The 13,202-nt window shown below is 36.6% G+C and overlaps 1 protein-coding gene across 1 annotated transcript in view; it reads right to left on the bottom strand.

Moving 5' to 3' along the window:
* LOTGIDRAFT_235549 (hypothetical protein) overlaps positions 1-13,202 on the bottom strand; it is a gene marked incomplete at its 3' end in the record, with an annotated part of 33,635 nt that overhangs the window by 1,426 nt on the left and 19,007 nt on the right. Inside the window, exons 24-49 of the mRNA XM_009064906.1 lie at positions 12,866-12,957; positions 12,345-12,501; positions 11,983-12,021; positions 11,577-11,747; positions 10,987-11,103; positions 10,531-10,644; positions 10,148-10,204; positions 9,514-9,693; positions 8,898-9,137; positions 8,141-8,307; positions 7,701-7,829; positions 7,233-7,323; positions 6,090-6,295; positions 5,668-5,842; positions 5,217-5,384; positions 4,901-4,945; positions 4,367-4,548; positions 4,082-4,149; positions 3,853-3,953; positions 3,502-3,636; positions 3,017-3,151; positions 2,585-2,754; positions 1,991-2,090; positions 1,446-1,693; positions 840-1,008; positions 240-533 (exon numbers count right to left, since the gene is read on the bottom strand). Coding sequence (XP_009063154.1) covers positions 240-533; positions 840-1,008; positions 1,446-1,693; positions 1,991-2,090; positions 2,585-2,754; positions 3,017-3,151; positions 3,502-3,636; positions 3,853-3,953; positions 4,082-4,149; positions 4,367-4,548; positions 4,901-4,945; positions 5,217-5,384; positions 5,668-5,842; positions 6,090-6,295; positions 7,233-7,323; positions 7,701-7,829; positions 8,141-8,307; positions 8,898-9,137; positions 9,514-9,693; positions 10,148-10,204; positions 10,531-10,644; positions 10,987-11,103; positions 11,577-11,747; positions 11,983-12,021; positions 12,345-12,501; positions 12,866-12,957 — 3,750 coding nt within the window. The remainder of the gene's footprint in view (positions 1-239; positions 534-839; positions 1,009-1,445; positions 1,694-1,990; positions 2,091-2,584; positions 2,755-3,016; positions 3,152-3,501; positions 3,637-3,852; positions 3,954-4,081; positions 4,150-4,366; positions 4,549-4,900; positions 4,946-5,216; positions 5,385-5,667; positions 5,843-6,089; positions 6,296-7,232; positions 7,324-7,700; positions 7,830-8,140; positions 8,308-8,897; positions 9,138-9,513; positions 9,694-10,147; positions 10,205-10,530; positions 10,645-10,986; positions 11,104-11,576; positions 11,748-11,982; positions 12,022-12,344; positions 12,502-12,865; positions 12,958-13,202) is intronic.

The following is a 13,202-nucleotide window of genomic DNA, read 5'->3' as shown; positions in this document are numbered from 1 at the left end:
AAATATCTGACCCCATATACGTCTCTTACAGCTGTCTATTCGCAACCTTTTTTGTAGATGTGCAGCTGTTCTAATCGTTATATTTAAAAGATTGTATGAGTCATCACCACTGACTTGTCAAAATTACACACTTTATTCGGCAACCAGCTTTCATTAGTCTCATATTGAGAGATGGCGGTTTTAGAACGCATAAAACAGGAAGCGAAACACAATTCCACTTTATTCTCAGACTGACTTACCATTCGCCACCTTGTATAATCCAATCCATATTTTATTAGCTACAGACGAAGTACGGTAGAATAATGACCGCCTTGTTGTAAAAGTCTGCGAATGAGCTAACTGCTTCACGAACGATAACTCTTCTTTGTTATGTATGCTTAACAGTTCCGCTCCGCGTGATTGACAAATGTAGCGAGCTTCTGGCCATGATCTACTGTTCAAAAAATCAGCAAAGTAACAAAAGTCGCCAAACATCGTCCATGTTGGATCTGCGCATCTACCAGTGGGCATTGGTGTGGTTGGAGGTGGTGGAGCTGTAAAGGAACAGAATTGTCAGGCATTATTCTATGTTTTACAATAATAAGTTTGGAGACCAACCCGCAACAAATGGGCAATTTGGTTATGGTGATGAGAATACAAATGAGAATTTTAAGTATCTCAGAAATGTACTCAAAACCAGAAAGTGAAGAGGATAGAAAGGTCGCAGATTCGGATGAAAAATCAGAAAAATTTGATAGCAAAAGGGATATTCCGATCTTATGCGCTCAGATTGAATAAGTCATCCAATTTAGTTGCCAAAACTTGTTGGATTAAGGGAAAGATATAAACTCTTGACATACCAGTGTTAATCATACAAATAAATGGATATGAGGAATTACATAATGTATCATTCCATTTTCCATTCATTACTGCAACACAACCTTCTCCGTCCGCTTTAGATGGTTCATTGTCACCCCAGTAAGAAAAGGACGTTGGCCAACCATCAACCCAATTATAAACCCCTTTCTCCTAAAATGTAGAGGATGACTTTGCAAACCATTTCTAAATTTTACCCTATGCTTCTGGCCACGCATCGATACGAAAAAGGCTCTCTTTCGCAAGTCGATCCATCTGAAACGGAACCAGGTTCAATGCCGAAGCTGCCTAGTTGCTCTGCTAGACAAGATCCTCTTGAACCTTAGTTGTTACCCTTGAAAATATGGCTGTTTCTTTCTTTTTTCTTTTTTTAATACAAGCCAAAAATGAAAATAAGACAACGTGTACAAATGTACAGTGTGAAACAGCAATCAGAGACAGGACTGTTTTGATGTTCAAAATTATTTTCAAAAATACTTTATGAGATTGCAAAATGATAGTGAAATTCACCCTAACCCTTTTTTGCTGATATGTGTTCTGATTTTCAGAACAAATTAATTTATAAAATTTGCAATGAATTGCTAGGATACCTTTTGGTCTGATAATCCAATCCAATATGGCGACTTCAAAGAGTAGGTTAAAACTTCCATAAAAGCTTGTTCATACATTGAAAATGTTGATGCCAAATTTGACGTTGCTCCATCCGATCGGCATAGTTTCTGGGCGTCTTGCCAAGTTTTTGGTTGATTGACAAGTTTATAACAACTGGTTCCATAGCTGATATATCCTGATGGACAGACTATTGTTGAAGTGGGTGGTACCTTTGGTATTCTTGTATCTATATAACAAACAGTCATTTAACAACAAAAGGTAAACTCAAATCAGACTATTTTTCACAACGTTGTGACTGTACAAAGTTACATCCCTGCGATGGTTTACTTGAAGTGAAGTTTGTTAAGGTTTTAGACACCGATCATTATATTTTATGGCGGCGGTCCGGATCTTTGGTACATATTGATATCAATTTGTTGAAGCATGTTCAAGGATAGTGGACTTAGATTGCTTCTCATGGTCCAAACTGACTTACCATCAGAGCTAAATGCCCACACTTGGACATGTTATAAATTAAACAAACCTCTTTTAGATTGACATAGGTAAGGTCTTTTATCCAGACATTTCTGATCATTCCAGGTTCCGACTCTACCATCTTCTAAATGAATCTCGACACAGTCTTCCTGTGTGAAAGAAAACAAATCTTTAATGTTCCAAAATAGCTATTGGGCCCGTTTATTATCCATGTGGACCTTACATTGTGGTTAGCTATTGGACTCATTTTATGTCTAATGTTTACTGTCGTGGATCTTTATGATTTTTGGCAAGTGGAGTTTGATTTCGATCTTTTCTTGAAATTAAACCACAAAAGTCTATTTAGGGTCGATATAATATGTTCCGATATCAATAAAAGTATCCAAAATACTGCATTTTGTAGTGCCTAGCAAAATCTTATCAGAATTTCAAAAACATTTTACATCAATGTTTCGCAAACATCGAAACAAAACAATTAATTTGAATTCACTATGTTAACTTGATAAACCAAAAGAACTCCCACTTGGAAGCAAATTTAAATATAGAAATAGGAAATGAAATAGAAACTTGTTAGCCAACCCTACAGTGAATTATCATTTTTAATAGAGGTACGGGTACTCATACTTGTGCATTATTAACGTACCCTGTTGAATCTACTGTAAGACCAATGATCACTAGGTTCTCCTGGTCCCCAGTTGGTATAGGTTAATTCACTGTTATCAGACCACGTATACTTTCCATTAATATGTTTATCAAACAGTCCAATCCACATTCCAGTTTTTACTGTGTTTCTTAACAGAGTTACTACAAAAGCTGAAATGATAACCATTGGTAAGATGAACAGCAAAGTATACGGGATAAATGGAGTTGGAAGAGATTAAGGCTATCCAGCCGATCAAAACCACCTTTCAAGGGTCTCCTTTAACAAATATTATGCACCACACAACCAAGACTCGTCATTTAACCTTCTTACCTTCTAACGTGCAGTTATTTTCGATTCGATCATTGGAAATTGCTGCACACCATACAATTTAAGCCATAAGACTACTGTATCCTCTAACGAAAATATTCTAACCTTGTTCATTACTGTTACCAATGGTAGCTAAATCTGAACCATGACCTAATGATCTACACATGTTTCTGGCTACTTCCCACTGTTGAGCTCCACTAGTAGTTAATCCGCCAACATAGAAACACTTATTGGAGTAATCTACAAAGGAAAGTATATACTTTACTGAAATACTAGGTAAAAGGACATCTTAATGACCTACAGGGTTACAAGGCAACTATATCAGCTACGCATACGAACAACACGTTACAAAAAGCACACCCGATCCCATCATACTATCGACTGAGAGCACAATTAATTCCTTTCGAAAAAACAACACATCGTGATGCATAATGGATGAGAGGTGGAGATTGACAGACCGGGAGCGTAGTTCCGGAGACTCCATGGGGAGGAAGAGGAGGTCCCTCTGAACCTTCTTCCATTCCAGAAGCCAGGGTAAGCAGTTTCGATTTATATACTTTCGTCTCCCTAAAACCAAAATCTTTACCTACCAGGTGCTCTGAAGTTTGTAGGACAACCGCCATCTATAATAGGCTCAGGTGTTGTTGGAGCTACACTCGAGGATAAATTCAACTTTTTACAGATAAATCCAAAACTATCCATACAATTATCGTCATTCCAATCTCCTATATGTAAAGATACATAAAGAATCAAATATCTTCACCACGGATATAAAAAGTTGATGCGTAGAATCAACAAGTAGTGGTTTCAAATGTCCGAAAGAATCTTTTTTGACGTACTGATAAACCGCCTTTCGTCCATGTGCTTGTTCAGAAGGTCCATAAGCCTTAACCTTAGAGCAATAGAAATATAAACTGAAAGTTATATAACTATCCACATACCCGATAAACTATAGAAGTTGATACACCTCTGACCACCATAAGCATCATTTGGTTCGCCTCTTCCCCATGATTTATACTGAACCAAACTTCCGTCTGTCCACCTATAATCATAAAATACGTGATAACAGATCATATGGTGCAAAACATGATGATATTGGCGATTATGATGATGATGATTGTGGGTGCGGTGTTGGTGCTGGGGAAGAGGAAGAAGAGGAAGAAGACCTACTTGTAAGAACCATCCAGATCATTCAAACCAATCCAAACAGTGACTCCAGCGGTTGACCTAGCTGCAAGCTATAAGACCAAAAAATTATTAATCAGAGAAAAGTCTTCGGTTAACAATTTGTCTAAAAGTGCCTATAGAATCACCACTAATAAGTGTGGCTTACTTTATTAGTTATATCTCTTCGACGCTAATGGCGAAAGGTGCACCATCTTTTATTGACCAAATACCTACAGCAGTGAAATACAACTTGGACTCATAGTAAAAATTACAGAAAGAATTAATTACCCTGGCGAGAAGAAAATTGTCTTCTTCTTCTGAAAGGATACTGGTAAGGTGTCCTCCTTTATCTTGACAGAATCTATCAGCATCATACCAAGATTTCGACGAGTCTCGACCATAAGCTGGACTAGTATAATAACAAGAACCATTGAAATACACCCAATCTTTATCAGCACATGCTACAGGAGCTGGAAGAAGGAATAGAATGATATTCGACATTTCGCCCTAGAGATATCTAACAGAATATTTTGACTCTTGTTATTTTGATTTGTCATACAAGTCAACAACCTGTTCTTTTGAACAGAGTCGCAAAATCAAGGTTGGTTTTAATATCAAGGTCATGAACTTCATCACATTTTGTTGAAACAGATGATTTACGGGAATAAAGAATCAAGAATAATTTTGCTCCGAACTTTTGTGAACTTAAATTTCTTATTCCAGGGTCCAATTGTCAAACATCTATACTCGAAGCTCAACATGAGCTTTAGTGAAAACATATAGACAGTATTAATACTCAAGCTTTATCCATATAATTCTTACCTTCTGTGCTAACCGGTTGAGGAGTTGTTAAACTTATGTTTTGTCCTGAAAAAAAACTTTACAAATTGAGTTACGGTTATAAAAAAAGCGCTTCTTCCGTTAGTTGTGGTATCAAATTTCAGAGATCTGTCCACATGATGCATGGATCCAAATGAAAGCGTTCGTCAGTTGACGACAATGTTGACTTTTGTTTGATGTAAAGGTTTGGAAAACATTTTGTAAGGGCGAGCTGTCATAGCATCACATTCCAAAAATCCTTTGAAATTGAACTGATTAACATGGGAAGTGAAAAGCTGCGAAAGATAGTAAATAATACCTCTTTCGATCATACAGATGAAATTTTTCAGTAAGTAACAATTGTTATCATTCCATTTCATTCCATATTGTGACACCTCAACACAATCTTCTCTACCACTCACATCATTGGGTTCATCTTTACCCCAGCTGGTAAATTCTACCGGTGTACCATCAGTCCATTCATGCTCTGAAACAATTACAGAAGGCTAACTACTAGTGGACCTGTCTTTTAAGACCAGAGTAATTCGGCAGCTGGCCTTTTCTATAGGATAATCGACTTTATATTTTATTACCACGAACATTAATATTCAATTCCGGCTTGCCCAATGCATTTTCGGATACTTCTCATTTTACCCATTTTGGAAAAAAACATTTACATTAAACGCTAGTACTCCAATTGAGTTTATACGAATGTCATCCATCGATAAATGTATCTTTTTCTAAAACTTAGATCTTGGTAAGGAACTTACTGCCTTCAGTTGCCTTGTCATTTAGTCCAATCCAATATGAAGATCTGTATTGAAATCTGTTGAAGGTCAATTTAATGACATCTTGGGCTGTAGCATTGTGTATACTAGCCAGGTCTCCACCAATATTTAAACAATACTGTCTGGCATCTAACCAGGTTTTCCTGTTGGTGAAACTCTGAATAGGAAAAAGATTGATAACTTTAAATCATTTTGGAGACTCCAGTAAAGTCCTTTTGGTATCTTGAGTATTATCCTTTACGTGAATTGAGTAAATCATATTTCAAACCTTCAAAAAAAACTTTATGAGAAAGTCAATTCGTTACCCCAGGAAAGTCTACATATTAACTCGAGCTAAATCTATTTTGAAATAATAACAATAAAGTTTAGTTGGCAACTTTAGTAACGCCGTGTAACATACGTACCTTATAGCAATTGTCCAGATATTCGGACCATCCAGTAGGACACGAAATGTGGAATGCAGTTGTTGGAACAGTTGTTACTTCCGGTGTGGTGAAACCTTCTCGTAACGATTCGCAAATATAGGGTTTGGATTGACTGCAGTTTGCATTCGTCCATAAACCAATTGGATGACTTGTATTCATACCAACACATGTGGATCGCTCATTTCCTTGAATAAATCAAAATAAAATGCAGACAATCGGAACAAGACGGAGTTAGATCAAGCAGATCCGCTGGAATCATTCACTCCGAAATGATCTCTCCTAAATAACGATCTTCTTTGTCTGGGTTTCGGAGAGTGTGCTCTGAATCAGATCATGTAGTCGTTTAATATAGTTGCAGTTATAACAAGGCATACATCGCACAAGCAGTCTACCTTTCCAACATTTCAAGACTAGTTAATTCGACCACTCTTTTGAATTGTCCATGTTGCTGATGATGTTAATTTGGATATGTTTATCACCAACCTGTATGGAAGCTGTCCCAAGCTGTATACTTTATACTAGATTGACTGGACCATTGATACGTCCCAGGTTGTTGTTGGTCCGATAACCCAATCCAGTAAACATCATTTTTATTGACTAACTCCGCAGATAGGAACGCCTGCACAAATCTACATAATAAAATATAATATTATGATATTATTTGAGACATTAGAAAATGAAATCACTGGACTATAGTAAATGATTCATCTAGACAGTCATGATTTACTTTTAAGAGACTACGTAAAAGTATATATAGTGACCAACAAACTAGGGGAGAAGTAGGAAAGGAAAAGAAGGAGGAAGAAAAACAAGTAGAGGAGAAGAAAAATGAAGTAACACCTCAAGGAAAGTATAGGTGGGGAAGATTGGAAAGAGAAAGCGGAGGAGGAAGAAGTAGAGGAAAAGGGCACTTGGTGAGGCGGAAGGAAAATAAGTGGAGGACTACGTGGAGGTCGTATAGGAAGAGGAAATGAAGTGGGAAGACGTGGAAAAGGAAGATTAAGAAGAAGACGCTTCGAGAGGAAAAAGAATAAGTAAAGGAGGAGGACGAAACGAAGGACGAAGCGGTGGAGGTGAAGTAAGAAGAACTACCCTACCTATCATTAATTGTAGCTAGATGACCTGATGACATTACACATTTCTTCTCAGCATTTTGCCATGTTAATGGCGTTGAAACGAAATTATAACACTTTGAATGATAACCAATTTGGCCCTAGAAAATCCAAAGTTAATTACGATACTCCATCATAACACTAGATCTAATATGACCACGCTGCTTAAAATTCATTCATTCTGCTTACGACCAGTGATTTAGGACATAAACTTTATTTAGATTTCGGCATATATCAAGAAACGAAACAGTATCTTATGTATCCTTTTCCAAACGGTTGTTCCCCTAATAGACCATTGTACTTGTAGAAGCTGGTTCGGGAAACGTGTCGTCGTTTGGATAGCAGGTTGAACAAAATTGCATGGTCATGTTCATCTATTAGTTAGCGAAAAAATGATAGGATCCAATTCTGTTTAAGTTGATAATTTGTAATTTGCACTTGAGATAGAAAACTGTATATAGATGAAAACAAATCTTACATCAGGACAACCACTGGATAGAGGGTTGGTTGTAACAGCATCTTGGATAGATTTCTTTGTTTTACAAATAAAACCATTTAATGGTGTATCACAATCGTCGTCAGACCATACTCCTGGTGAAATGGCTTTCTGAAGGATAATCAGATTTATGAATACGAGTGTACGGGCTAGTTTCCGATAAGAGGTTTTTTCTGAAATCTTGCAGCAAAATGTAATTTAAAATGCTCCAAGTTAACAAAATTTGTGTACAAAAACTGCTCTGTGGCTAGGACAATGCAACATTACTCTCAATTGTCAGGACGATTGAAAATGCCTTGTTTGTAGACAAGTTCTTACAGAAGCTCCTAGTATCTTTTCGGAAAGCTTACAAATACCCAATAACTTGGAATAGGTACTGCATGCAATAAGATACAGTCACCCAAAATCAAGGTTTCACTTACGTTGGTATACATTTTTACGCAGTTTTCACGTTTCCCCTGATAATTATTAGGTTCTCCATTGTCCCAGTTGGTATATGTGATAGGTGATCCATCAGTCCACATGAACTTTCTGGTTATCATGGTTGAAGTCCTATCGTTCAGTCCAATCCATAGAGCATCTGATTCACCTGGAGAATGAACAGTCATAGAAAAGGAAAATCGTCAGTATAAATCAAATGGTGTAGCAAAGGAATAGAAGGAACAAATTCACATCAATAAATTGGTTACAGAGGTCGGCAAAATAATAAAAGAGCGGAGAAAAAAGCGATCCGTGATACGTTTGTATAGATCTTTAAATCAGTATTCTAAATTTGTATCTGTAACATAAGGAATACCAATTATTTGGAATTTATACCCACATTATACACAAATCGTTTTCATACATAATTTCGCATTTAAAATGTAGCGGATTGGGCGAGTTATTTTTTCTAATTTCAGATCAGAATCAGAACAGAAGAAAACCCAATATCAAGACCCTTAATCCTAATTTCTAAATAAAGTGTCTGCTCCATTTGGGAGATGTACATTTGGGAGACTCAAACCCTCCCTTCCCCGAAAACTAAATCATTATCATCAGCATCAGCACTGTGGATAAATACTCCCATTCCACAATTCTCGGTATTTTCAGTAAAGTTGAGTCCGTTGGAGAGTTCTAGCAGACCCAGTCGACTGTTTGATTTACTCCCTGAGATAGATGAATTGATTTTTAGAAACTTACCTCCATCACAAACTTGACAAGACTGAGTACAGTTGATTAACATGTAGCTTGGATTCTTGGTGCATTCGTTCGTTTTGGCCCAATACGCACAATATCTGTGTTTGTCTTCACATTTCTTATTACACATGTTACAATCACGTCGACAATTCTTCGACATCCAAATAGGATTCTTTTTACATTCCCCTCTTTTCGCCCAGGACTCACACTCTGTGTCATTGAGGTGGACATTTTCACAAGAATCTACAATAGACAAAACATTAATAGATATTAATATATGATTGAACAAAATAATTCAATTTTAGCTATATGAATCACTTCAGAAAAAAAAATTGGCGTTCGATTCGTCGTCAATTAAATTTTGAAAATGCACTGGTAAGTCAATCTAAATTAAAAAGTATCTCGATGACTAAGATATTGGTACAATCTGCATTGGAGAATGTTCACAAGTTAGACTGTCGTCACTTCCACTGGTACGTTTTTAGTGGATTATTATACCGAGAGCTAAATTTGAGATATTTCGACAAATACTTAGAGTGATTAATCTTCTTTTAAGGATCGCAGGATTAAGGATTTTTAATGCTCTGTGGAAAGATTTCCGAAAATGAGATGAACTTACAGGCAGGTGACTGACTAAATATAAAATTATTTTCTTCCAGATCAGCAATACTGACTAAATCGCCACCGTTACGTCGACAATAATCTCTGGATTCTAACCAGGTCTTGGCATCTCTTACAGTCAAATAACAAGATTGTCTGTATTCCTTATAACCTGGTGAGCAGCCATAATATTTCCCATCTGTAATAACAATCATAAACATCTTAAAGGGTTTCAGAAGAGGTGTTTTTAGTCTAGCCTTATATCCAGGGCATTTGAAGCTTCTACTTGACTAGTGCTGCTGCAAATTCTGGTAATCGTGACCAGATTATGACTTTTATGGCCAAAACTGTGGCGATAATGGTGGCATAATCTGATCAAGTTTTTCTGGAATTAAAGGAACCATTGACTCTGATGAGTACGTTATTGGAATGGTACAAATAGAAGTGATCTCAGGACAAATGCAAAGGCTATAAAGTTTTTGGGTACCAGACATTCGCTTTAAAAATGGTATCTGTATATGATCGCTGGATATGAGTCACCCTCTGTTATCACTATGTTCCACACAAAGGTCTGGACGTCCGACAACACGTTATCCTGTCTTTGTTTAAGAAATCAGATGATCAGAGAAATAGAAAATAAACTAAGAACAAACCTGGTATGTTTGTCGGTTCTGTTGGAGTCAATGTGGTTGTTGCTCTTGCTACTGAGCCTGTAAATGAAACTCTTGAAACTACATATATTTCTTAATTTTGAGTTGAAAAGGTATATACACTCTTCAGATTTCCGGTGTGCCTTAGTGTGAAGCCCTATCTCTGGTTGTGCTAGCAAACACCAAAGTGGACACATTTTAAAGTCATCGCAGAATCAGCGATTTAAACACATTGCTTTGTTATAGTAAACGACCCTAATCTTGTTATTGTTAGGTGATCATAAAACCTGTTGATTCTTCATTTCATTCACAATCGACCATCAAAAGTTTAGTATATGAAAATCTTAAAGGTTAGGAATCAAGGATTTGTTAACATAAATCCTTACCCATTTTCTTACAGATATAACCACTTCGTCTATTACAATCATAATCTACCCATCTAGCGGTATAAACAAACATTGAAGCACAATTTTCTTTACTTCGCTTATTGTTTGGTTCTCCTGTATTAAATAAAAGGTAACATGTAGAGGGTTTGATCCAAATTGTAATTGTCGAACCTTAGAACATGACAGGAATTATATCTAATATAAAATGGCGGAAAATGATGAAAATGTGTATATCTAATGCCTCATATCTAATTTAAAAATTTACGATAGGTCTTTCAAAGGACATGGCTTTTGTGATTACATATTACAGAAAGGCTTTTATATCTTTTGACCGAACCTAAAATTGGCATACATTTGGCCTGTACATTTGGGAGAATCAAACCCTCCCTTCCCCGAAATCTAACTATTATAGTATACTGGTATCAAATCAAGTGTTTATAAGTATAAAGTATGTACCTGCATCCCAGTTGAGGAAAGCAAACGGCGAACCATCATTCCACTTCCACCCTCCTTTTAAACTTGTATCACTGGCACCTAGCCACATACTCATTGCTCTCATACCCTTTATACGACCTAAAACAAAATATTGCAAAAAGAATAAGACATGCGCATCCGAGAATCAAAACGATCATGCTATGTTCGTATAAGGAAGTCAATGTAATCGTCATAAAATCAATGTCAAAGAAAAAGGGGAAAAGCTACAGCTACAAAAAGTAAGCAAGCTAATTAGAAAACCGCTACGATTTGTCTTCCGGTTTGGAAACGTGAACGCCATTTAACATTTTTCTTGAGTTCCTAAAGAACATAATTCATGCGACTAGTACAATGCCGAAGTGAGTTTCAAGGCAAATATTTGGTTGTAATGACTAGTTGCAGAGAAGATTGAAAATGTAGCAAAAACGAAGCTGGTCGAACAATGCTTCTCTGAGTGGTAGTTGAGATCCCTATTAGTCAATGGGGTCACAAAAGTCGAAATTATTTTACTTAAAAAATTTAAAGCATCTTTGGAATAAGATCTCGTATAATATTAAATGGGACGGACCTACCAGAAATATAATATTGTTCTTGTATAGATGTTATACTGGCTAGCTTTCCACCTCGATTTTTACAAGTATCTGAAGCATCATACCATGATAACAGTTCTTCTTGAAACTGGTAACAATATGGTGAATGAGGATTATCCTCCCAAAATAAACCACATTTAGGATTAAACAAAGCTGAAAATGATACACGAACGTAAGATTTTTCCAAACCTCTAGATGCATGGAGAGTACCGTTCGGTTCTTCGATAATCGTATGGTTTCCCAAAAAGCATAAGTATTTCGATTGAGATCTTCCAATCATGCTTAAAATTAGCAAATGTTCATCTTTTCCGAAGATTCCAGAATAACCACTCTGCAATTGTGTTTGTTGACATATCCACTCCTCAGATCAGAAAACTAATTTACTTACATGCCATGGTTGGTGTAGGTGTTGTAAATCCAGAGTTATCTGAAAAAGAAGAGGCTTGTCCAATCATGATGCTAACTACTACCTCGAATTGACGATTACATGTGCCACAATTATGTACCATGTGTTCGGAGCAATGCAATTGCAAGCACATATAAAATTGGCGTAAAATTTCAATCTGATTCCAAAATGCAGTTCCAACTATTTCGTGGGTTACTTTACTCATACCGGACCTTACTTCATTTTTGAAAATCAAGTTCAGTCGAGAATGTTGCCCTTACGCCATTGGTAAATAGTTGTTCGATAGAAGCAGAAAGATTGACAGCGTATGGTAAAAGCTTTCACCGCATATCTCACAAACTAACCTGAAGGTTTTTGGCAAATAAAATTCAGTTTCATGTTGCATCGATAATCATACCATTTTCCCATTTTCTCGTTGCCTCGTGTTCCAGCAACATATATACAATTTTCATTACCACCAACATTGTTAGGTTGACCAGGCGCCCAGTTATTGAAAACATCCTACAGAATAGAAATATATTCTTTTCTCCCTTTTACTAATCATCCCAGGCGCGTAGCCAGACTTTATTATTCGGAGGAGTAATTAATATATCCGGAGGGAATTGTTCGGTTGTCAGAATTGTTTCCCACTGTAGCTAGTTGCGGGTCTGGATTATCTAGTTGTGATTTGATTAGATTGCGGACACACAGGAAGCCGAATTTTCATTGAGAAAAATGATACCGGTACCTGAAATCGAGCTCTATCAGCAACTGATATTCAGACGAAAAGATTTTGGGAGAAACCGATTATATCGAATGCTGGAACGTATCAAAGCTTGGAAGATCCTACATGATTCTTGAACTTCTGAATATGAAACTTCTTTACCTCAGTTTTCTCATCAAGCCAGACATATTTTCCCTCGGCAGGTCTGTCATGTAAACCAATCCAATAATTCCCTCTATTCTTCCTTACTTCATCTGAAATACATTATTTTCATCATCTGAAACCCTTATGTCTGAATTACATTATTTTCATCATCTGAAACCCTTATATCTAAATTACATTATTTTCATCATCTGAAACCCTTATGTCTGAATTACATTATTTTCATCATCTGAAACCCTTATGTCTGAATTACATTATTTTCATCATCTGAAACCCTTATATTTGAACTTTCTCTGACTACTTGGCGATATCAGTTTCTGACAGTAAATTTAGGACA

This window comes from Lottia gigantea, assembly GCF_000327385.1.
Source record: "Lottia gigantea unplaced genomic scaffold LOTGIsca_66, whole genome shotgun sequence".
Classification (NCBI taxonomy): domain Eukaryota; kingdom Metazoa; phylum Mollusca; class Gastropoda; family Lottiidae; genus Lottia; species Lottia gigantea.
The sequence above is the reverse complement of the archived record's forward strand: the minus strand, read 5'-3'. Positions and strand labels throughout refer to the sequence as shown.